The 26,577-nt window shown below is 39.2% G+C and overlaps 1 protein-coding gene across 2 annotated transcripts in view; it reads left to right on the forward strand.

The window, feature by feature from the left end:
• The window catches only part of lcorl (ligand dependent nuclear receptor corepressor-like), a 50,908-nt gene extending 24,331 nt beyond the window's left edge, over positions 1-26,577 (forward strand). The window contains exons 7-8 of one of the 2 annotated variants that reach the window (XM_061916249.1): positions 15,396-19,948; positions 22,606-26,577. In XM_061916249.1, coding sequence (XP_061772233.1) covers positions 15,396-19,948; positions 22,606-22,613 — 4,561 coding nt within the window. In that variant the 3' untranslated portion in view covers positions 22,614-26,577. Of the gene's footprint in view, positions 1-161; positions 9,146-15,395; positions 19,949-22,605 lie in introns of those variants that run through there. The other variant, XM_061916258.1, reaches the window with a different exon arrangement.

Genomic DNA, 26,577 nt, shown 5'->3' on the forward strand with positions numbered 1-26,577 from the left:
CCATTCACAGACTGTCCCACCTGGACGTGAAGAGGCTGTGGCTGAATACGGGCAGTGATGTTACCACCACAAGGCATAAAAAGTGTGGACCCCTTCTTCTCAAATCACACCTCCTCCATCACCTCCATCCTGACCCTGCTGTTTGGTCCTCCCATCCCTAGGAGGCAGCTCAAGCAGAAGGAGTACACTGAGAGGAGCTCGGAGCTGTCTGGGGGGCTGCTGTCTAAGGCTTTGAAGGATGTGTGCTCAGGAAGGCTGCAAGAGCAGCGCGCTGCATTGCTTTACGGAATACCTCTTCATGTCCTGAGGCGAGGCCTGGAAGGAAGTTCGGAAGAAAAGTTGCACCGAGTTGCTCAAGGAAGGAAAGATTTCTGGGAGGAAACGGCATCTGTGTCGTCGATGCTTGGCGGGGAAGCCCGCCTCGTTCTGCAGAAAGTCGCGGCGTGGGCTGAGCGGGCCGAAATTGGAGGATCTACGGAGGAGAACGGAGAGCTTACATTTCTTCCGTCCTCTCTTACCTATCATCAGCCAGGCGGTCTACTTAAGACCCTCCCCGACTCTTTTCTCCAGCTCAGGGATGCCCTCCAACCCCCGCCGAGCCCCACTCCGGACACCCCCACGCTCCTTCGCATCCCTCAGGTCCGATCCGTGTCCAATCGCAGCAGGTCAGCCCAAGCTGAGAATCACAGTGTGACTGAAAACCTCCGTACCTCACCAACAGACGGGCCTGCCAACTTGTCAACCACTGCCAGACCTTCGCCTCTCTTCAAACTCAGACCTCCTTTCCTGGCACTCGGCTGTGCAGGAAGCGCCAACCAGTCACCTCATCGCCTGGTACATCGCAGTTCCTCATTGGATGACTCGGAGGAGGGGGCAGACCGCCGCGACAAAGACAAGCAACCGAGAAAGAAACGCGGAAGATACCGGCAGTATGACCACGAGCTGATGGAGGAAGCCATCACGATGGTGATGGGAGGCCGCATGAGCGTCTCTAAGGCCCAGGGGGTCTACGGGGTACCCCATAGCACTCTGGAATACAAAGTCAAAGAGCGCACTGGAACACTGAAAAATCCACCCAAGAAGAAACCTGCCAACATATGCTTGTCCGGTTCTGGTACCACTGCCAGTTCTGCTAACTCAGGGACTCTATTTTCAACTGCTGCTGCAAAGAGGTTCTAGATACCTCTAAACTCCTCAACGCTAGAACCCACCACCTCTTACAAGAGAATGTTTTCTGGGGTGAACTTGTTCAAACACAACACATGCCTTTACAAGAATATATGGTAATACTATTCAGGTTAACTGTGAGTCTCTATTTGATAGTCCTACTTTCTGCCGTGTTTCACCTCGTTGGTCCCGGGCCTAATTCAGCACTTTTAAAGAGGCAGGGACTTCACGCTACTATGTAAGAATTGCATTCTACGGTATAGCCTGCACCAATTCTCAGAAGCCATATTGCAGTTGTTTTCTTGACATACTGGTTTGAATTTGTTGCTGAGAATATGTATCTTGCCCGGCTGGAAGGTCTATTTTGTTAAACATGCGAGAGAAGATCTCCCAGGATGACTGACATGTGTGAAACACATCCACGGTAACAATCAAAGATGACTCCGGTGTTGGTTAGCTGTTAGGAAACTAGGTTCTTCAGGTTTGACTGAATTCTTCATGTTCTTTGTTGATGAAGCATCAATGATTGTCATTTGCAGCTTCCACCTCTCTGACCAAGGCCATTGAAGTGACTTAGAGCCATGCTAACATTGTAATTATTGCTGGACACACAGGACGATTGTATATTGGTAACCGCTGTGATGACCACATCAACGTGAGTTTATGTTGAAGAGATTAGCGTAAAAAAAAAAATGTTTGTCCTCGTAGTTTTACTTCCTCTTTTCGTACAGGTGTAGTGGGAATGCAACCGTGCAGCATGTTTGCAAATGTGCACGGATAAGCTTGGGTAATATGTTCTTGTGTGTGTGTGTGTGTTGTTAAAGATGTTTTGTTGCCACTGATATTTACCAATTTTGCTACGGTAGCCGTATCGCCGTACAACCTCATATATACGACTGCTGCTTCGAAGAAGAAACATTATGAAAACATTTTCCTTGTACAAAGTTCCAGTAAAAACAATGTTTAGATGGGCCTTGTACTCGTCAACTGGCTTAATCGTGATTGTGGCGGCTGCAAGAGGCTTTGTTGGATTTCGGTGAGCGTGGCTTTACTCTTTGTCCCAGTCCAGGGAAATCCTCTCTGTCTGGACCGGTCTCCCACAACAAGACAAATACCAAAGCAGCAGTTCAGGGTTACCACCAACAAGCTGTTTATCTCGGTCTTGCTGTGACGTCAGCATGTTTGTCTCTCTTTCTAACCTCATTGCCGCATATACCTCTGAACTTCATCTGCCTCCGGCCCAGTGTCAGTCAGGCCTTGCACCCAGGTCTAAGACCTCATTCTCTTGAGTTTTGTCTCTCAATCGACATTTCAATGCCATCCACGACACTGGGCCTCAACGGCAGATATGCCTTGTTTACTTTTTTTTTTCCAATCTAGGTTTACATTCTTGTTCAGCTTTGTATCTACTTGCAGTTTGAAGGCCTGATCACACGTGTTAGATACTGATTGTCTATTCCTGAATGTCCTCGCTTGCACAGTTCCTTAGTGACTGTCTGCCTCTTTTACACCGGAAAAGTAGAAACTTATAGCATTATCAATTCGCACACAACATAAACATTTTACTATAAATTCTGGAGTATAAGTCGCTACTTTTTTACTGCACTTTGAACCATGCGGCTTGTAAAACGGTGCAGCAAATGTACGGATTTTAACAATGTAAAAAGTTATTTAAAGGCCTACTGAAATGAGATGTTCTTATTTAAACGGGGATCCAGGTCCATTCTATGTGTCATACTTCATCATTTTGGGATATTGCCATATTTTTGCTGAAAGGATTTAGTAGAGAACATCGACGATAAAGTTCGCAACTTTTGGTCGCTAATAAAAAAAGCCTCGCCTGTTCCGGAAGTAGCGGACGATATGCGCATGACGTCACGGGTTGTGGAGCTCCTCACATCTGAACATTGTTTACAATCATGGCCACCAGCAGCAAGAGCGATTCCGACCGAGAAAGCGACGATTTCCCCATTTGTTTGAGCGAGGATGAAAGATTTGTGGATGAGGAAAGTGAGAGTGAAGGACTACAAAAAAACACTATACAGTGGGAGCGATTCAGATGTTATTGGACAAATTTACTAGGATAATTCTGGAAAATCCCTTATCTGCTTATTGTGTTACTAGTGTTTTAGTGAGATTATACGGTCATACCTGTACAACATGAAGGTCGGCCCCGCACCTTTCTTCAGCACCAGTCGACGGGTGGTGGCGATGCCCATCTGTGTCCTTCGCAAGAGACCCTCTTCGAAACACGAACTTTCGAAATGATGGCTGCATAATACACTGTACTTTGTGTGAGTGGTCCAATCCAACCGTGTTCACTTGACCGCTCTGTTCCATAGTAAAGCTTCACCGTTATCTTTCGGGAATGTAGACAATAAAACACCGGCTGTGTTTGTGTTGCTAAAGGCGGCCGCAATACACCGCTTCCCACCTACAGCTTTCTTCTTTGACGTCTCCATTATTCATTGAACAAATTGCACAAGATTCAGCAACACAGATGTCCAGAATAATGTGATGAAAACAGACGACTTATAGCTCGGAACGGTGCTGGAACAAAATGTCCTCTACAATGCGTGACGTCACACCGAGACCTTTCAGCAGGATACTTCGGCGTGAAATTTAAAATTGCAATTTAGTAAACTAAATGTTGCAATGTTAATATTTCATCATTGATATAAAAACTATCAGACTGCGTGCTCGCTAGTAGTGGCTTTCAGTAGGCCTTTAAAAAAGCAAGCAAAGACACTAAATAAGTGTGTCATTGTTTGTGCTATATCGCCATTTTTGGACAAGTTTCGCTCAGTTTAGACCAGGCCTGGGCAATTATTTTGACTCGGGGGCCACATTTAGAGCAAAAAGTGTCTGGGGGCCGGTATATCTATTTTTAGGGACACTAAATAAGTGTGTCATTGTTTGTGCTATATCGCCATTTTTGGACAAGTTTCACTCACTGTTTAGACCAGGCCTGGGCAATTATTTTGACTCGGGGGCCACATTTAGAGCAAAAAGTGTCTGGGGGCCGGTATATCTATTTTTAGGGAGACTAAATAAATGTGTCATTGTTTGTGCTATATCGCCATTTTTGGACAAGTTTCACTCACTGTTTAGACCAGGCCTGGGCAATTATTTTGACTCGGGGGCCACATTTAGAGCAAAAAGTGTCTGGGGGCCGGTATATCTATTTTTAGGGACACTAATACAAAACTTCACAATAATGTCTGATTGAATGCTAAAAACGTTATGACAGACCGCTTTAAAAAAAACGTAATGGAATTTTACATTTTTCTGTGAACAATAAAACACTGAATATTGACAAAATATGAATGTCACTCCCCCTTTTGATCGACATATTTTACAATCAAGTGAAACGCAACAAAAATCCAACAAACAGTGAAATATGAACGAGAAGTGTGCAAAATAAAGTCACCTACATTCTGATATATCACTAAGCTTTAGAACTTTGTTGTGAAAAGCTCCTTCTTTATCTGTGGAAACGCTTCCCGCCCACATTGCTTGGTGCCTCGTCTGACCTGCTGTGACGTAGATTACCATAGTAACTAATTAGATTACCATAGTAACTAATTAGATGACCATAGTAACTAATTAGATGACCATAGTAACTAATTAGATTACCATAGTAACTAATTAGATGACCATAGTAACTAATTAGATTACCATAGTAACTAACTAGATGACCATAGTAACTAACTAGATGACCATAGTAACTAATTAGATTACCATAGTAACTAACTAGATGACCATAGTAACTAACTAGATGACCATAGTAACTAACTAGATGACCACAGTAACTAATTAGATTACCATAGTAACTAACTAGATGACCATAGTAACTAATTAGATTACCATAGTAACTAACTAGATGACCATATTAACTAACTAGATGACCATAGTAACTAATTAGATGACCATAGTAACTAACTAGATTACCATAGTAACTAACTAGATGACCATAGTAACTAACTAGATGACCATATTAACTAACTAGATGACCATAGTAACTAATTAGATGACCATAGTAACTAACTAGATGACCATAGTAACTAACTAGATGACCATAATAACTAACTAGATGACCATAGTAACTAATTAGATGACCATAGTAACTAACTAGATGACCATAGTAACTAACTAGATGACCATAGTAACTAATTAGATTACCATAGTAACTAACTAGATGACCATAGTAACTAACTAGATGACCATAGTAACTGATTAGATGACCATAGTAACTAACTAGATGACCATAGTAACTAATTAGATGACCATAGTAACTAACTAGATGACCATAGTAACTAACTAGATGACCATATTAACTAACTAGATGACCATAGTAACTAATTAGATGACCATAGTAACTAACTAGATGACCATAGTAACTAACTAGATGACCATAGTAACTAATTAGATTACCATAGTAACTAATTAGATTACCATAGTAACTAACTAGATGACCATATTAACTAACTAGATGACCATAGTAACTAACTAGATGACCATAGTAACTAACTAGATGACCTTAGTAACTAACTAGATGACCATAGTAACTAATTAGATGACCATAGTAACTAACTAGATGACCATATTAACTAACTAGATGACCATAGTAGCTAACTAGATGACCATAGTAACTAATTAGATGACCATAGTAACTAACTAGATGACCATATTAACTAACTAGATGACCATAGTAACTAACTAGATGACCATAGTAACTAACTAGATGACCTTAGTAACTGGTATATCATCCATAAGCGCAGATTCCAACCATTGAAATACTTCGTATAAAGACTTACAGTCATTAGAAAACATGAGTGCTACACTCTCCATTTTAAACATCTAAAATAATTATTTGGGAATGTCCGACGGGCCAGATTGAAAAGCTTAACGGACTTCATGTGGCCCCCGGGCCTTCATTTGCCCAGGTCTGGTTTAGACTAAGCTTTCAATGGGAAGTACAAGTTCCGTCCTTTTCTCCAGCCGTTAATAACGTTTCTACTCGTATGGATTCTTCATTCGTCACTCCAAGCAACGTTTGTACGTTTTACAATACAACTAAAATAATTCATACTTTCTAAGCCGTCCCATGTGTGATGTTTGTAAGAATGTTTTTATGCATACTTGTACGTGCTACCATAACGGAATGCAGCTAGCGTCGTTAGCAATAGCTATTATGCTAAGACGTTAAGAGTGTCTTTGTTAGTGTTATTAACTCATTCATTTTGTATTGTTTCGTAAATTCGCTAAAACATCACCTCAGTTTAGCTGATTGGAGAGCTAGCTTGCGTAGCAAGTGGTTCCATGACCATGACTTCTGTTTTGTTTGATCAGCTGTTTTACTGCCTTGTCACAGACACGGTCTGGAAACAATTAAGGTATATAAATAAACATTTTATAAATAATTATGTGTTTAAAAAAAAACTTTCACAACGTATACATTTGCCACTTGTAGTCCGGTGCAGCTAATATATGGAAAGATATATACCATTTTCTATCTAGTGGGTGTGGCTTATATACTGGTGGGATCCAAAGTCCAGAATATGATGTCATTGTTTTGTCTCCCCCAACACTTGCTGGTGATCATAACAAAATCTGCACTACCAGTTATTTAAATCATCGTACGCTGTCTCGTGTGATACGTACTATATTCATTTTACAGCACTTAAAAACCCAGTTTTACTAGTTGTCTTGTTGTACTTATTGGAGCACTTAAATGCAAAACGTGTTTCTCTGTACCCGCATGAATGCTTTTAAATGTTAACCCTTTCTATGTTTAATTTAGCCCTGAAATGACACCTGTGAATGTTGTGATTGTTTAGTGTTGATTTTTGAAGTCTTTAAGTACATTTCTGGAAAGCAACATTTACAAAAACGCTACAGAATGTTCAAACCCCGTTTCCATATGAGTTGGGAAATGGTGTTAGATTTAAATATAAACAGAATACAATGATTTGGAAATCCTTTTCAAGCCATATTCAGTTGAATATGCTACAAAGACAACATATTTGATGTTCAAACTCATAAACATTTTTTTTTTTGTTTTGCAAATAATAATTAACTTAGAATTTCATGGCTGCAACACGTGCCAAAGTAGTTGGGAAAGGGCATGTTCACCACTGTGTTACATCACCTTTTCTTTTAACAACACTCAATAAACGTTTGGGAACTGAGGAAACTAATTGTTGAAGCTTTGAAAGTGGAATTCTTTCCCATTCTTGTTTTATGTAGAGCTTCAGTCCTTCAACAGTCCGGGGTCTCCGCTGTCCTATTTTACGCTTCATAATGCGCCACACATTTTCCATGGGAGACAGGTCTGGACTGCAGGCGGGCCAGGAAAGTACCCGCACTCTTTTTTTACGAAGCCACGGTGTTGTAACACGTGCTGAATGTGGCTTGGCATTGTCTTGCTGAAATAAGCAGGGGCGTCCATGAAAAAGACGGCGCTTAGATGGCAGCATATGTTGTTCCAAAAGCTGTATGTACCTTTCAGCATTAATGGTGCCTTCACAGATGTGTAAGTTACCCATGCCTTGGGCATTAATGCATCCCCAAAACCAGCACAGATGCTGGCTTTTCAACTTTGCGTCAATAACGGTCTGGATGGTTCGCTTCCCCTTTGGGCCCGATAACATAATGTTGAATATTTCCAAAAACAATTTGAAATGTGGACTCGTCAGACCACAGAATACTTTTCCACTTTGCATCAGTCCATCTTAGATGATCTCGGGCCCAGAGAAGCCGGCGGAGTTTCTGGATGTTGTTGATAAATGGCTTTCTCTTTGCGTAGTAGAGCTTTAACTTGCACTTACAGATGTAGCAACCAACTGTATTAGGGATAGTGGTTTTCTGAAGTGTTCCTGAGCCCATGTGGTGATATCCTTTAGAGATTGATGTCGGTTTTTGATACAGTGTCGTCTGAGGGATGGAAGGTCACGGTCATTCAATGTTGGTTTCCGGCCATGCCGCTTACGTGGAGTGATTTCTCCAGATTCTCTGAACCTTTTGATGATATTATGGAGCGTAGATGTTGAAATCCCTAAATTTCTTGCAATGTCACTTTGAGAAAGGTTGTTCTTAAACTGTTTGACTATTTGCTCACGCAGTTGTGGACAAAGGGGTGTACCTCGCCCCATCCTTTCTTGTGAAAGACTGAGCATTTTTTGGGAAGCTGTTTTTATAGCCAATCATGGCACCCACCTGTTCCCAATTAGCCTGCACACCTGTGGGGTGTTCCAAATAAGTGTTTGATGAGCATTCCTCAACTTTATCAGTATTTATCGCCACCTTTCCCAACTTCTTTGTCACGTGTTGCTGGCATCAAATTCTAAAGTTAATGATTATTTGCAAAAAAAAAAAAAAAGTGTTTATGAGTTTGAACATCAAATATGTTGTCTTTGTAGCATATTCAACTGAATATGGCTTGAAAAGGATTTGCAAATCATTGTATTCTGTTTATATTTACATCTAACACCATTTCCCAACTCATATGGAAACGGGGTTTGTATGAGCCCCAAGCCTGAATAGACCTCATCTGCATGTCGGCCATTTGTAAAGAACTGAATTTAGTTCCTTAATAATCCTTGAACACTTATTTAAAAGTGTGTATCCACAAGGAATATCTGAAAGTTTACAACTCCTACAAAAAGGTTGTTTTGACAAGACCACTTCAACACTGACAATCGCTGGACCCAATTAAGACTTTGGAAACACCATCACATTTAAAATGCATCATTGTCCTTTTAAAAAGGAAATTTTTTTGGTTGTGAAATGTATGTCATGTCCTGATTGAAAACTGCCGAATTGAACATTGTTTTTTTGAGCTGTAAAGACGTTGGATGAAAGTGATGTTATTTAAAGAAAAAGAGGTTTGAGCGTTTCTACAATCTTTCCTGCTGCTTTGTGCAGAATGTTGTTTTGCCTTCAGCGACTCATCAATAAATGCAATTGTCAACATCAATTGCCGAGATGTGCCTTCAGTTGTAGGGTCACTGGTTCAAATCCCACCTAGAACCAGCCTCGTCACGTCCGTTGTGTCCTGAGCAAGACACTTCACCCTTGCTCCTGATGGGTGCTGGTTGGCGCCTTGCATGGCAGCTCCCTCCATCAGTGTGTGAATGTGTGTGTGAATGGGTAAATGTGGAAGTAGTGTCAAAGCGCTTTGAGTACCTTGAAGGTAGAAAAGCGCTATACAAGTACAACCCATTTATCATTTTATTTTACACCCATGTCAACGTCCTGCCTCAAATTAAAGCAGAAAGGGACAAGTGGTAGAAAAATGGATGGATGGTACAATCCTGACCAAGCCAGGATCTTAACGCAAAAAAATGGTATTCTTTTTTTCCAATTTACTGTAATATGCTGTATTCCAGGGGTCACCAAGACCAGGTCGCCCGTAAGGACCAGATGAGTCGCCCGCTGGCCTGTTCTAAAAATAGCTCAAATAGCAGCACTTACCAGTGAGCTGCCTCTATTTTTTAAATTGTATTTATTTACTAGCAAGCTGCTCTCACTTTGTCCGATAATTCTAAGGGAGACAAAACTCAAATAGAATTTGAAAATCATAGAAAATATTTGAAAGACTTGGTCTTCACTTATTTAAATAAATTCTTTTTTTTTTTTACTTTGCTTCTTATAACTTTCAGAAAGACAATTTTAGAGAAAAAATACAACCTTAAAAATGATTTTAGGGTTTTTAAACACATATACCTTTTTACCTTTTAAATTCCTTCCTCTTCTTTACTGACAATTTAAATCAATGTTCAAGTATTTTTTTTAAATTGTAAATAATAATAAATACATTTTATTTTAATTCTTCATTTTAGCTTCTGTTTTTTCGATGAAGAATATTTGTGAAATATTTCTTCAAACTTGTGATTAAAATTCAAAAAAAATATTCTGGCAAATCTGGAAAATCTGTAAAATCAAATTTAAATCTTATTTCAAAGTCTTTTGAATTTGTTTGAAAAATTTTGTCCTGGAAAATCTAATAGAAATAATGATTTGTCTTTGTTAGAAATATAGCTTGGTCCAATTTGTTATATATTCTAACAAAGTGCAGATTGGATTTTAACCTATTTAAAACATGTCATCAAAATTTTTAAATTCATCTTAATTAGGAAAAATCACTAATGATGTTCCATAAATTCTTTTTTTAATTTTTTCAAAAAGATTCCAATTAGCTATTTTTCTCTTCAGTCGAAATTGAAGATAAACTATGTTTCAAAATTTTATTTTAATTTTTTTCCTGTTTTCTTCTCTTTTAAACCGTTCAATTAAGTGATTGTCTTTGTTAGAAATATAGCTTGGTCCAATTTGTGCAGATTGGATTTTAACCTATTTTAAACATGTCATCAAAATTATAAAATCAATCTTAATCATGAAAAATTACTAATGATGTTCCATAAATTATTATTTTAATTTTTTCCAAAAAATTCGAATTAGCTAGTTTTTCCTCCTCTTTTCTTTGGTTGAATTTTGAATTTTAAAGAGTCGAAATTGAAGATAAACTATGTTTCAAAATTTTATTTTAATTTTTTCCCTGTTTTCTCCTCTTTTAAACCGTTCAATTAAGTGTTTTTTTCATCATTTATTCTCTACAAAAAACCTTCCGTAAAAGGAAAAAAATGTACGATGGAATGACAGACAGAAATACCCATTTTTATATATATATATATATATATTCCATCCATCCATCCATCCATTTTCTACCGCTTATTCCCTTTCGGGGTCGCGGGGGGCGCTGGCGCCTATCTCAGCTAGAATCGGGCGGAAGGCGGGGTACATATTCCACTTTGAGATATTTTTTCGTGGGACATTTTTGCATGTTTTGTGTTTCCATATATAAACAACAATACAACTTATAATTAACGGCCAGAACTGAAGGTAATCTCGAGATTATTGTGTTAAAAGTAAAGAGTAAAAATACATATATATAATTTGTTTTAAACACTTCAATGAGTAGGATCCTGTTTGATCCCAATAATTTTAATGTGATTTGTTTTTAAGTCTCATTGCTCAAAAATATAAAAAATAAAATCAATGGTGTTATGAGTAATTGACCTTTTTAAGGCTCCAATTCTTATATAATCTCAAATATTCCACTTAAAAATGTCATTGGGGGAAAATATTGCATATTTTGTGTTTTTTCCATAGAAAACGGGGTTTTCTTTGACAAAAAGAGCATACTACTTAAAGCTTTAAAAATGTTATATTGACAAAATGACTTAATGTTGATCTGGAGATTTAAACTTTGGAAAATAATACAAATAATAATACAGAATAATGACACATTTTTTATATTTTTTTGACCAAAATCCTATGGGGACTGAGTGGAGGCCTAAATGTATATTTTTTATATAAATAATGTATTGGTTTTTAAAATAAAAAAAATTTCAAAATGTTTGGACACCCCTGGCTTAGTAGTGAGTGTCCGCCCTGAGATGGGTAGGTTGTGAGTTCAAACCCCGGCTGAGTCATACCAAAGACTATAAAAATGGGAGCCATTACCTGCCTGCTTGGCACTCAGCATCAAGGCTTGGAATTGGGGGTTAAATCACCAAAAATGATTCCCAGGCGTGGCCACCGCTGCTGCTCACTGCTCCCCTCACCTCCCAGGGGGTGATCAAGGGTGAAGGGTCAAATGCAGGGAATAATTTGGCCACACCTGGTGTGTGTGTGACAATCATTGCTACTTTTAAAGAGCATCCATTATTGCAACAAATATTACAGAATATTATCATACTTTCCAAAATGGTTTTGTTTAAATAAAAAAATATCTGCTTGACTTATGAGTTTACAGTAAACTACCCATCAAATTAATACAAATGACAATACATTTTATAGTATTCTTTAGATCAGGGGTCAGCAACCTTTTTGAAAGCAAGAGGTACATCTTGGGTACTGATTAATGCCAAGGGCTACCAGTTTGATACACACTTCAATAAATTGCCAGAAATAGCCAATTTACACAATTTACCTTTAATAAATAAATCTATATATATATATATAAAACGGGTATTTCTGTCTGTCATTCCATCGTGCATTTTTTTTTTTTGCTTTTACGGAAGGTTTTTTGTAGAGAGAAAATGATGAAAAAGACACTTAGTCGAACGGTTTAAAAGAGGAGAAAACTGGAAAAAAATGAAAATTTAATTTTGAAACATAGTTTATCTTCAATTTCGACTCTTTAAAATTCGAAATGCAACCGAAAAAAAATGAAGATAAAAACTAGCTAATTCTAATCTTTTTGAAAAAATTAAAAAAAGATTTTATGGAACATCATTAGTAGTTTTTCCTGATTAATATTAATTTTAGAATTTTGATAAATAGGTTAAAATCCACTTTGAAATAAGATTTAAATGTGATTCTACACATTTTCTAGATTTGACAGAATATTTTTTTTGAATTTTAATCATAATAAGTTTGAAAAAATATTTCACAAATATTCATCGTCGAAAAAAACAGAAGCTAAAATGAAGAATTATATTAAAATATATTTATTATTCTTTACAATCCAAAAAAAATACTTGAACATTGATTTAAATTGTCAGGAAAGAAGAGGAAGGAATTTAAAAGGTAAAAAGGTATATGTGTTTAAAAATCCTAAAATCATTTTTAAGGTTGTATTTTTTTCTCTAAAATTTTCTTTCTGAAAGTTATAAGAAGCAAAGTAAGATAAATAAATGAATTTATTTAAACAAGTGAAGACCACGTTTTTAAACTATTTTTTGGGATTTTCAAATTCTATTTGAGTTTTGTCTCTCTTAGAATTAAAAAAGTCGAGCAAAGCGAGACCAGCTTGCTAGTAAAAAAAAAAAAATAAAAAAAATAGCGGCAGCTCACTGGTAAGTGCTGCTATTTGAGCTATTTTTAGAACAGGCCAGCGGGCGACTCATCTGGTCCTTACGGGCGACCTGGTCTTGGTGACCCCTGGTGTAGATGTTTCATCAGAAAGTGCCTCCGTGTGTTATTTCTTTCAGACTGCATTTATTTACTTCATTTCTAAGTAAACACATCGGCTTTCACAACGCACTGTCAATAAATTCATTATTCTGCCCTCGCTACTCGTTCCCAGCGTGCGCAGCTAGTTAACAGCATGAAGGAAAATAAGCAGCAGTTTTTGTTGAGGATGGAAGTTCTTTCTTTTAAATTATTTTCCTTCCATTGTTTTATTTCTATATACTGAAAACAAACATAAAATAAACATCACAAAAGTATAACGTCCTTTGTGTATTTGCATGAATAAAATAGGTTTAGTGTCAATATATTTACACAATAAACTACAAATGTGTACACTTCTAGAAATTACACATTGCACTTGCCACTATTAGTGCCCTCTACTGGTCAAATTTAGCACTACATGTATTAAACGAAGTAGAGTTACTCTCAGACAAAAACAAAAGACATCACAAAGTCAGCCACAAAACAAACTAAGTATCTTTATGCACAATATCCACGTACAAATGTTTGACCAAGTTTCGTGATGAAACTTACACGCTACGTTGCTGTTTGTCGGAATCTTTTGTCCGTGGCTTCAAATGTCGGCCAGAAAACAATGACTGGAGCACTTGTTCGGGGCAGAACATTCCTACTTTGTAGTCCAGTCGTTGCTAAAAGTCAGATTTTTGCAATTTATCTAGATTTTTTTTTACCAAAGGTTGAATGAGTACCGCATTTTTCGGAGTATAAGTCGCACCTGCCGAAAATGCATCATGAAGAAGGGAAAAAACATATTTACGTCGCACTGGAGTATAAGTCGCATTTTTTGGGGACATTTATTTGATAAAATCCAACAGCAAGAATAGACATTTGAAAGGCAATTTAAAACAAATAAAGAATAGTGAACAACAGGCTGAATAAGTGTAGGTTATATGAGGCATAAATAACAAACTGCTATGTTAACCTAACATTTTATGGTAATAACTATAACATATAGAACTTTACCAAACAATCTCTCACTCCTAATCCATAAACAGCAGCAGCTTTATTGTTGTCCATTCTTAACATGTACAAGACACATAAGAACTGAAACTACATTTTCGGCACAGTCCCACTAAGAGCAGACATTCGATCCAAGGGTACAAGATGGGACCGCCAACGGATCAGCCACTTACGGCGCTCCTTAAAAAAGGTAAGAAAAAGGTGACATTGGGAAAGGGGGAAGAGTAAAAAAAAATATCAGTCTAAGACTGGACCCTCAGGAGGGGTCCAGACTGAGTCAGAGGAAAAAAAACTCATAGCATGGCACACATAAACATGGTACATGTAATCACAACAACTCGCAACAGCGGGGGTTGGGGCCCTGGAGGCTGGTTGCCGCTATAAAGCGCTACTCAGCCATCCACAACCCCGGAGGAATTAAGCAGTGGTGAAGGCGTTGATTTGGGGAGGGGCGTGTGCGTGCATGTATGCCCAATTAACCTGGGTGAGATGTTGAAATGTTTTTGTGGACTGGGGCCAATCTCGAAGTTCGACACCAGGTGTTGTTGAAAAAAAGGAAGGTTTGAGGAGTCCTCGGGGGAGTTCTTCAGAACAGCCTGTTCCTGATTGCATCAAGGCCATTCGAGGGAGTCGAATCGTAGATTAAGATGTTTTTCTTCGAGCCGTCCAAACAATGACTTGCCTGCTCTGTGTATCCGTGCTGGATCCCTCAAATTTAATTCAATTATTCCTTCTAAGCAAACTTCTCCAAGATGAGATCCATTTTGTGATTCAAATCGGAAATCGCTCCAGTCTGTGTTCCCACAGCCCGACCCAATCCTTTCATTGCGTTGAACATAAAATCTTATAAGTCTAGTAAATGAGCTGAATAATATTTGATATTTTACGGTAATGTGTCAATAATTTCACACATAAGTCGCTCCTGAGTATAAGTCGCACCCCCGGCCAAACTATGAAAAAAACTGCGACATAGTCCGAAAAATTCGGTATTCTTCTTCTACTCAACCACTGCTGCTTCACTGTGACACACATGCCTCGGTGTTGCCCCCTGGCGGGTGACGGGTGTACTGCATATGCGATCAACCCTAGTTTGAATGGTTCCATCAATCTTATTAAATTAAAAGCTTTGGGGACCGCCAGTTGAATAGACTTTAGTAGAGTATATGTTCCCATTCTTGATACTGTGTGCAATACTTTGTTTCGTATTCTAAACCTGACTCAACTAAGAGTAATGGCGACTAACACAGCTGTTTGTATTTTGCCTCCAGCTGCCGACCGCCTTCAGAGGAGGAAGCATCGAAAGATAAACAGCGGAAGAAGCTTCATAAGGACCGGGCACTGGATGTTGTCCTTAGCTCTCTCTGCCCAGCACACTGTTCCTTACTCTACCAGATGCTGAAGTTAGGACACAAGGAAAGATTGCTCTCCTCCCCTGATCGAGTCTTAACGGAAGCGAACTGCTGTCACCGCGGAGGGAAGAGCAACTCCTTCCACTCTTTGTCCGATTGTGGTCACCGAGGCTGCGGAAGCATAATGTGCCATCCGAGACACGCGATACCCAATCGTTGCATTTCTAAATTCCCGTTTAAGGACTATCAAAGTGTTGCTCAAAACAACTGCTGTATGCAAAGGTGCAGAATGGACACGTTCACTATGGTTTGCCGCAAGAGTCTGCACTGTATTTCCTGCCAAGGTCTGTCATTAGACCCCATCCACGTTGTCTGTCCCTTCGAGTCTTGCGCTCCAATCTGCTGCAAGAATCACGACCCCCGCTCTTGTTCATGTGCTCCAAACCACACCTGTTCGATACAGCTGAAGAACACTCCACAGACAGGAGATGCAGACCCCCCTTGTCCAGCCCTGAGAAGGCAGCAAAGCCCTTCTCCTCCCCCGCTCTCTCCAATCCCTTTTGATGTTGATAAGATGCCAGATGAAATGCCGCCTTCCCTGCTTCACCACACACAAGACGAGGCGGCCCGAGTTCCAGTCGCAGAAATAACAAATGAGATAGAGTGCAGAAAGAACCAAAGTGGAACTTCACTGCAAGATGTTGTCAATCGCTTCAGTGAGAAACTTGACACCATTAGACCTCCAGAGAGGAACCCAGCTCTGGCCTACCCAGCCATCCATCTGCCGGAAAAGGAGCCGCTGGAGTCCTCTTCCATCAGTCATAACTCACAATTTCACACAGATAGCCATCTGACCGAAATCATCACTACTGTTCTTCACACACGCAGCGCCAGTGACTATAACCTCAGCGAACTGTTCAATCGCCACGATAGCCAAGAACCCAAGTCGCACAACACACGCTTGCGTCGACGCCAGAAAGTTCTGGCAGCTTTGGCGACCCCGGTTGATGGTACTACAACCCGAAGGCAAAGCCTGCAAATTAAACGAGACCTTGCGATGTATGACCTTTCATACAATCGAAAAAAGGTGGCACAGGCAAAGAAATCCCAATTAAAAGAAGTTAATGCAGTAAACACATCAAGCACTTTGTTGGACTCGAATGTCATTCATGATGTAACAGGAACTAAGTTGAATATGCACAATCCAAGAGTAATCGTGGTACCATTAAGTATTAACTCTGTTTTCAACAAAATCAATGATAAAATACAAACAGAGGAAAGATCCGCGATTAAAAAAGACCCAACCTCCCCAGACCTGCAGAGCAACAGGTTTGAAGGCAGGGTTGTTGATGCCACGATTCTTGAAAATGCTAGCGGTGCCACCAATAAATGTAACGATAGACCAGATAGAAGCCATACCAGCATTAATGACAGTCATCCAGATCAGAAATCCCCTGCAAAAGAGTCAAGGCGATCCAGGAGGAACATAGTCCCTCCACAACGATTTGCCTCTTACGTCACAGAACCCAGGAAGATGTTCTTCGTAGCTTGCTTCTCTGAAAGCGTCTTCAACCAGCACACACTCAAAGAAGAGGACCTCACATCAACCACCGCCGATGCCTTATTGAAAAATGTGCATGTTGAGCATGCTTCACTGCAGTCCTCAAAAGAGGAACCTTCCTCATGTGACCTCCCCCAGGCTTTAGACTCTGCCAATAAAGAAGAACACAGTTCATGCAATGCAGAATCCAATGAGGAACCCCAAACTGTAGCACAAACATCTCCAAAAAGACTATCTGGCTCAAATACTGCATCGAGAAGACTCCAGTACTCAAATGTGGGGATGACTACCAGGTCTGCAACTTTTGCTAACACTCATTGTAAGTCTCCGGTCCAGTACACAAGCCCAATAAAGTTAATGTTTGTATCACAGTTAACAGACAAAGAAGGCGTCAAATATCGACTTAAATCCGTAAAGTCTGGATCAATTGCACAAGTAGGGGAACCCTTTGACCCGTGCAAAGAGTCCTCCTGGGCTGGTACAGGAGAGACGAAGCAACAAAAGAAAGCAAAGTATCAGTCAACTACCTCGCCTGGTAACACTGTACGCCCATCTCCAAAGTCAGGTTCTACTACACTAGCGAATTCCCCTCTCTTGTCACTTAGGTCCGCTTCCCGTCTCAAATCAGATTCAGTAGCAGACAACACTCCTTCCTTATCACCCAAGTCTGCTTCCTCACCAACTGTGCCTTTCTCATCTCCATGTAAGTCCACCTCTTCCCCACCAAAGTCAGCTTCGTCTACTCCACTTAAGTCATGTTCTAAGTCGCCCTCCTCGTCACCAAAGTCATCATCAGCGTCTGGTAAATCCACTACTTCACCCAAACTCGTGTCGTCATCCCCTAGACTCGGCTCCAGAAGATCAGGAGAAAGTACTCCAGCTGAGAACCAAAGATCACCAGGCGACTTGCAGTCTTTCCAAGAAACAACTCCCCCCAAAAGACGTCCAGGCCGTCCAAAGAAACTTGGGCCGCATCTGGAGCCGAAAGTAAAGAGACCGATCGGTCGACCGCGAAAGCAGAAGCCAGAAGATGCTGTACTTGGGACGAAAGCAAACGTTCCTGATGTAACTGATGAGAATGTCAATAAGAACCTCAAAATAACAGTAGTCTATGGCCGTTCAAGAAGAAACAAACGAATGGTGTCAGAGAGCTTCGATAAACTTGAGACTGAATTCCAAGACGTCTGGCAAGAAGCAAGTCTGAAAAACAGATTGGATGTAATAACAAAAAAGTCTGAGATCAACCTAAGTAGTTCTAAAATGTGTTCAGTTGACCTCTGTCAAATGAAAGAGACCAGGAGTGACCATAAATGCCAGAAAAGAGATAAAGTGTTACCGTCAAGAAAACCTGGTAGACCTGCAAAAGTTAAGATCTCTGGAATCTCGGTAACCGTGACCACGGTGTCACCAAAGCAAAGGAAGATTTTGATTGAGCGGTCTGCTGATAGACAAATGGAAAAGAAAGCACTCCTGCCAGAATTCCAAACTTCCAAAGAGCCCAGGAAAATTGGCAAACACTTGCAAGCAGAGGAACGAAGAGAACCCCAGAGTGTGGTAAGTCAGAACCAACTGCCTAATGAGCCGGTGGCCGTCCGTCAGTCAAAGAGAGTGAGCAAGCCGTCCATCTATTTCTTGCACGCTGTTGCCACCGCCACAACTAGATCATACAGTCACAGTAACGCTCTGTTGCGGCGTTCCAAAAAACTTCTGCTCAACAAGGCCAGCCACCAAAGGAAACAAGAAGAGAAGGTGAGTAGAATAGAACGTTCTGGAATGAAAAGGCAACACTGTGACCGAGAGAGGAAGAAAATCTCTCAAGAACTTAACCGAGTGGCAGGTGTTTCTGTGGAATCAATCTTCGCTCCGGAGGAAGCGGTCCGCTGGTGGCCGGCGTCCGCCGAAGAAAAGACCATGAACCAGGAGCTTGCCAGGCGGATCCGCTTTTTCTCCAACTCCTGGGTCTCTAAGGCAGTGAAGAAACATGAAGTAGACATTGAAGTCAAAGTAGACACAGAAGAAAGCAAGTCTTCGGTGGTTCAAACGCTGTTCAACTGCAGCCCAAATAAACCCAGGTCATGTAGTTTGCCACAGCTGTGCTCCTGGTTCATGCAAACCACAGAAACACAGTCCTTGGCCATTGTCAAGAAGACAAGCTCTCGCAACCCTTACGAAGTCATGCACTTCCCGCACTTGCTAAACAAGCAAGGCGTCAAGCATCAAAGTCCTCAGGCTGAACGGCTTCACAGACACCTCAAGAAGTTCGCCAAGACTCTGCCCAAAAGCACCGTCCAGTTTGAACGAGCTAAAAGGAGGAGGAAGAAGAAAACCAAGGAGCCTCTGGCCATCCGAAACATTAAACAACGACTCCTCGTTACCAGGATGGTGAGCCAAGGACGCCTCAGCCAATACCAAGCCACACGACTTCGGGCAAGGGCACGATTCTTGTCCCCGCCGGTGAGAAAGAGGTGGGCACTAAAACTCAAACCTTCATCCAGTGTAAAATTGAAGGCGTCAAACCGACGATCAGAAGAAGTCCAATCCCAGCGAGACCCAAACATCTCCTGTAACTCCCCGAGTGTACAGTCACTGAAGGAATGCAGAGTATTCTTGAAAAAAATTGACAAATCCCCTGAGGAGTGGGACTCTTGGCCTTTGAAAGCAAATTCCAGGAAGTCCGCCTCTGCGTACGTGGACAGAGAGCTGCTGGGAGATTTTAAAGCTGTGAAAACAAGGAGGGTGAAAGCCAATGGCGGGACTGCAGATGCCGCACCTGAAGCGCTCCAGATGGCGGGGAATAAAAGCCCTTCAGGGAGGCAGAAGGAAGGTCCTCATGATCCACCACCAGTTAAAAGGCTGCGACAATCGCGGATGAAGGGCTTAAGTGGACCAAGGTGGCGCGACTTTGTCTTGGGTAACTACCTCTCTTCATTCCTTCTACACAATAGAAGAAGTGCTCTTCAATTTGGGGTCAAACAACCTCCAGAGTGCTAACTTACACACGTTTTGTAAGAATTATGTCAGCTAATAAGAGAGATTTGGCCAAACTTTAATGATCCACAAAGGAAATCGTTCCAAAAGTAAAGCTATTAAAGTCAGCCATTATTGAATGTAGTGTTCCTTTGTTTACATTTATTTAAAATCTATTGAGGACTGCTTGCAAAGACAAATATTGGCTCGTTAGACTTGTCACATGACTCTGTTACACCAATCCAATTTGTATATACATGATGTAAGTACATATGTAGTATCTAGTAACATTCATAATAACATGTAATATATACATGATGTAAGTATATATGTAGTATCTAGTAACATTCATAATAACATGTAATATATACATGATGTAAGTATATATGTCATGTAGTAACATTCATAACATGTAATATATACATGATGTAAGTATATATGTACTATCTAGTAACATTCATAATAACATGTAATATATACATGATGTAAGTATATATGTCATGTAGTAACATTCTTAACATGTAATATATACATGATGTAAGTATATATGTAGTATCTAGTAACATTCATAATAACATGTAATATATACATGATGTAAGTATATATGTAGTATCTAGTAACATTCATAATAACATGTAATATATACATGATGTAAGTATATATGTAGTATCTAGTAACATTCATAATAACAATAATATATACATGATGTAAGTATATATGTAGTATCTAGTAACATTCATAATAACATGTAATATATACATGATGTAAGTATATATGTAGTATCTAGTAACATTCATAATAACATGTAATATATACATGATGTAAGTATATATGTCATGTAGTAACATTCTTAACATGTAATATATACATGATGTAAGTATATATGTAGTATCTAGTAACATTCATAATAACATGTAATATATACATGATGTAAGTATATATGTAGTATCTAGTAACATTCATAATAACATGTAATATATACATGATGTAAGTATATATGTAGTATCTAGTGACATTCGTAATAACATGTAATATATACATGATGTAAGTATATATGTCATGTAGTAACATTCATAATAACATGTAATATATACATGATGTAAGTATATATGTAGTATCTAGTAACATTCATAATAACATGTAATATATACATGATGTAAGTATATATGTCATGTAGTAACATTCTTAACATGTAATATATACATGATGTAAGTATATATGTAGTATCTAGTAACATTCATAATAACATGTAATATACACATGATGTAAGTATATATGTAGTATCTAGTAACATTCATAATAACATGTAATATACACATGATGTAAGTATATATGTAGTATCTAGTAACATTCGTAATAACATGTAATATATACATGATGTAAGTATATATGTCATGTAGTAACATTCATAATAACATGTAATATATACATGATGTAAGTATATATGTAGTATTTAGTATCATTCCTAATAACATGTAATATATATATGATGTAAGTATATATGTCGTAGTAATCATAATAACATGTTATATATACATGATGTAAGTATATATATGTAAGGTAGTAACATTCATAACATGTAATATATACATGATGTAAGTATATATGTAGTATCTAGTAACATTCATAACATGTAATATATACATGATGTAAGTATATATGTAGTATCTAGTAACATTCATAATAACATGTAATATATACATGTTGTAAGTTTATATGTCATGTAGTAACATTCATAATAACATGTAATATATACATGATGTAAGTATATATGTAGTATCTAGTAACATTCATAATAACATGTAATATATACATGATGTAAGTATATATGTAGTATCTAGTAACATTCATAATAACATGTAATATATACATGATGTAAGTATATATGTAGTATCTAGTAACTTTCATAATAACATGTAATATATACATGATGTAAGTATATATGTAGTATCTAGTAACATTCATAATAACATGTAATATATACATGATGTAAGTATGTATGTCATGTAGTAACATTCATAATAACATGTAATATATACATGATGTAAGTATATACGTCATGTTTCTGTGTTAACAATTATAACATCATTAATATATTCATTGTTGAAAAAATCAGAAGCTAAAATGAAGAATTAAATTAAAATGTATTTATTATTCTTTACTATAAAAAAAACTACTTGAACATTGATTTTAATTGTCAGGAAAGAAGAGGAAGGAATTTAAAAGGTAAAAAGGTATATGTGTTTAAAAATCCTCAAATCATTTTTAAGGTTGTATTTTTTCTCTAAAATTGTCTTTCTGAAAGTTCTAAGAAGCAAAGTAAAAAATTATCTTAGAATTATCGGACAAAGTGAGAGCAGTTTGCTAGTAAATAAATACAATTTAAAAAAATGGAGGCAGCTCACTGGTAAGTGCTGCTATTTGAGCTATTTTTAGAACAGGCCAGCGGGCGACCTGGTCTTGGTGACCCCTGCAGAATGTTCTTTAAAATCCCCGATGTGGTTTTAGTCTGTCAGGTGTGACTATGAGCAGCTTGCAGGAGTAAAAAGTCAGTAGCCAATCAGCAAGTTAGATTGATGAAAGTGTCTCTGCTTGCTGCAGGAAGCTAGCTGGCCAATCACCTTCCTTCCTTCCTTTGGTGCCTTGGGAGCCCGCTGAGCACCACGTGAAGCTCCACCTCCCAGAAAGACGCCACGCTGCACTATTTTGATATGTCCTGCTTTTGTACGGAGAGACTGGAGTGAGACTTTGTCCCTGCTGAAAGTCTAGTATGTCACACAGCCTGAAGCATTACAGCATTACATTTGCACCAACCCAGCAGCTACTGGAAATGATGTCATGACTGACACGCCTCTCTGCAGCCATAATGTGACTTGGAACTAACTGCATTTACTTGATGCCACGTCTGGGGGGGACAAGACACACCTGAATGTTCTCAACTCCTGTTTCCACGCCCAGTGTGGTAATGAGCTCTAAATAGGCGTGGATGTAGCTAATGTCTTGTTATTTGGACCGCCCACCCCCCCACACCCCCTCACCCACTCCTGTCTGCAGTCACCCGCCTCCAAAGCTCACATTGTTTAAGGCCCCACAATCATTTGGAGACTAAGTACCAGCCTAAAGTTTGCTGTCTTTATTTTCATGACTATTTGGAGACTAAGTACCAGCCTAAAGTTAGCTGTCTTTATTTTCATGACTATTTGGAGACTAAGTACCGGCCTAAAGTTTGCTGTCTTTATTTTCATGACTATTTGGAGACTAAGTACCGGCCTAAAGTTTGCTGTCTTTATTTTCATGACTATTTGGAGACTAAGTACCGGCCTAAAGTTTGCTGTCTTTATTTTCATGACTATTTACTTTCTAGATTGTCACATCAAAACTATGTGGAGTCACACTGCAAAAAGTCAGTGTTCAAAAACAAGAAAAAAAAATACAAAAATGAGGGGTATTTTACTTGTACGAAACAAAATTGCCTGCCAATAGAACAAGAAAATCCGGCTTGTCAAGACTTTTTAAAACAAGTATAATTAAAGCTGCAAGCAGCAATGGACAGGACCAACTTTTGCTGGTGTTTCCTGCCTTTACCCATTCAACATATATTTTTACCTGCACATTACCTACCTTCCCTGCATCCTGGGGTCACACTGGTGCTTCCCGCCATCACCCAGACAACATATCTTTACCTGCACATTACCTACCTTCTCTGAATCCTGGAGTCAAACTGGTTCCTCCTTCTTTCACCCAGTCAACATATCTTTACCTGCACGGTACCTACCTTCTCTGCATGGTGTGGTCACGCTGGCGCTTCCTGCTTTTAAGCGTCCATCTTGAAACGGCAGCAGCGCATCAGTTCTTTGAAGGCTCGTAAAATCAAAACCGGAGCAGTTAGAAAAACTCTTTACGCAACTTTTAATCAGAAGAGTTCAATCTCTCTCCTGTGCTAGTTTGAAGCCGACACCACAAACGCGCTCAGAGGAGATAATGTTTGAAAAAAGGTGACAGGTTTTTACAAAACTTTTGTTTTGAAGGGGTAATTGCCAACTTCCTGTTGATTTTTGCTGAAGGATGTCAATTAATGAAATGTAGGTCTAAGTGAGACCTACATAGAGGTTTTTGTTTCATGTCTCTACGACATCCCTACCGGAAGTTACAAGTGGTTTTGTCTGTGTTTTCTTCCTAGGAGCAGTTTTGTCAGTGTTTTATTCCCAGTGGGCGCAAGAGCGCAATTTTGAGTTTTGGGGTTTGTTTTTTTTATTAGATCGCAATTTGTGTTCTATTCCTAGGGGGCGCTAGAGCGCAATTTAGAGTTGTTTTTTTTTTTTGTTTGTTTTTTTTATTAGATGGCCATTTTCACCAGTCCTGATGTGTGTGTCCAGTTTGGTGAGTTTTGAAGCATTTTAAGGGGGTCAAATTATAGCTCGAAGAGGCAAAAGTGAATTTTTTTTTAAGGAAACTTTTGTTTTGAAGGGGTTTTTGCCAACTTCCTGTTGATTTTTGCTGAAGGATGTGAGTGTATGAAATCTAGGTCTAAGTGAGACCTACATAGAGGTTTTTGTTTCATGTCTCTACGACATTCCTAACGGAATTTACACAGTTTTGTCTGTGTTTTTTCCTAGGGGCGCTAGAGCACAATTTTGATTAGATCACAATTTTCGCCTGTCCTGATGTGTGTGTCAAATTTGGTGAGTTTTGAAGCATGTTAAGGGGGTCAAATTACAGCTTAAAGAGGCGGCGGTATAATGATAATAAAAGCTTAGCGATACAATAGGATCCTCTGTCCCAAACGGACATTCGGTCCCTAATTAACTAACATCAATTAAGCCAAAATAGCTTAAAATAAGAATATTCTCACGAATAACAAGTGCACTTTTCTTGGTAGGAAAAATGAGACCTTTTTGCTCAATTAGTTGAAAAATATTCTTAAATTAAGCAAATGCTAGTGTTATGGCAGCACGGTGCACCTGGGGATAGGCCCCTCCCACCTCCAAAGACATGCACCTGGGGATAGGTTGATTGGCAACACTAAATGGTCCCTAGTGTGTGAATGTTGTCTGTGTTGGCCCTGCGATGAGATGGCGACTTGTCCAGGGTGTACACCGCCTTCTAGCTGAGATAGGCTCCAGCACCCCGAAGGGAATAAGTGGTAGAAAATGGATGGATGGATAGTGCCATTATCTTGACATAAGGATATGCACTCGTGTTCTTGTAAGTGTTGATGACAGCTTTGCATCAGTTAGTGTTTTAGTTTCTAGCACATTTTACTCAATATAGCTCATCAAATTTCAGCAACAATGTGTAATATCTTACTGACATCATTTAGGACCAAAACACTTAAAACATATCGGAATCAGTAATTAAAGAGTTGGACAATATTGGCAAAAAAGCCATTATCGGACATCTATAGCAAGCTTTTTTTTATTTCTCTTTGCTATTTGGGTTTATTGGACCCTAAATAGAATCAAAACTAAGAATCATCTTTTGATATGATGTACTTAGTCCATTAGTACACAAATGTGTACTTCATGTTTAGTGGCATGCTAATTCTTATTTTTACAACTTTTTTTTGGGGCGGTATAGCTCGGTTGGTAGAGCGGCCGTGCCAGCAACTTGAGGGCTGCAGGTTCGATTCCCGCTTCTGCCAACTTAGTCACTGCCGTTGTGTCCTTGGGCAAGACACTTTACCCACCTGCTCCCAGTGCCACCCACACTGGTTTGAATGTAACTTAGATATTGGGTTTCACTATGTAAAGCGCTTTGAGTCACTAGAGAAAAAGCGCTATATAAATATAATTCACTTCACTTCACTTTTTTCTTCAAATTCAATTGTATGTCTTACTCTTCTGACACCACCAGATGGCAGTATAAGTGTCCACATAAGTGGCCATAAGACCCCAATTCAGTAGTGTACACCATTTTGGAAATAAGGTCTAAAAGGTGCTGTCCACGCATGTGGCCAAAAAGCCTTTAGAGTCAACAAAAAAAAGGTGAAATAACTGAAAACATGTTTCGTATTCTAGTTTCTCCAAAATAGCCACCCTTCGCACACTCTTGGCATTCTCTCCATGAGCTTCAAGCACACCTGTGAAGTGAAAAGCATTTCAGGTGACTACCTCTTGAAGCTCATGGAGAGAATGCCAAGGGTGTGCAAAGGGTGGCTATTTTGAAGAAACGAGGATATAAAACATGTTATTTAACCTTTTTTCTGATAAGTAGACAACTCCACGTGTTCATTCCTAGTTTTGATGTGACTATCTACAAAGTAAATAGTCATGAAATGACTAAACTTGAACTGTATTTACGATAGCATTAAATGTTTCTGTTTCTGGCATCATGTCCTGTTTTAAATGCGGTCTTGTATTTTTGCGGACTGAGTGAGTGAACACTAAGTCTGTGGTTTTTTTAGTATGGTGTGTGTGTGTGTGTGCGTGTGTGTGTGTGGTCTTGTGGTGGCGGACAAACAACCTGCTCACTGACTTTGGTGCTAAACTTCTGTCATGTTTTTCTTTCCTGTCTTTTTATACTGCTGCAAGTGTGACGGCTGTTTGGACCAATAAAAATGTGTGGTTTTTTTCA

The sequence above is a fragment of the Nerophis ophidion genome, linkage group LG01, assembly GCF_033978795.1.
Source record: "Nerophis ophidion isolate RoL-2023_Sa linkage group LG01, RoL_Noph_v1.0, whole genome shotgun sequence".
Taxonomy (NCBI): domain Eukaryota; kingdom Metazoa; phylum Chordata; class Actinopteri; order Syngnathiformes; family Syngnathidae; genus Nerophis; species Nerophis ophidion.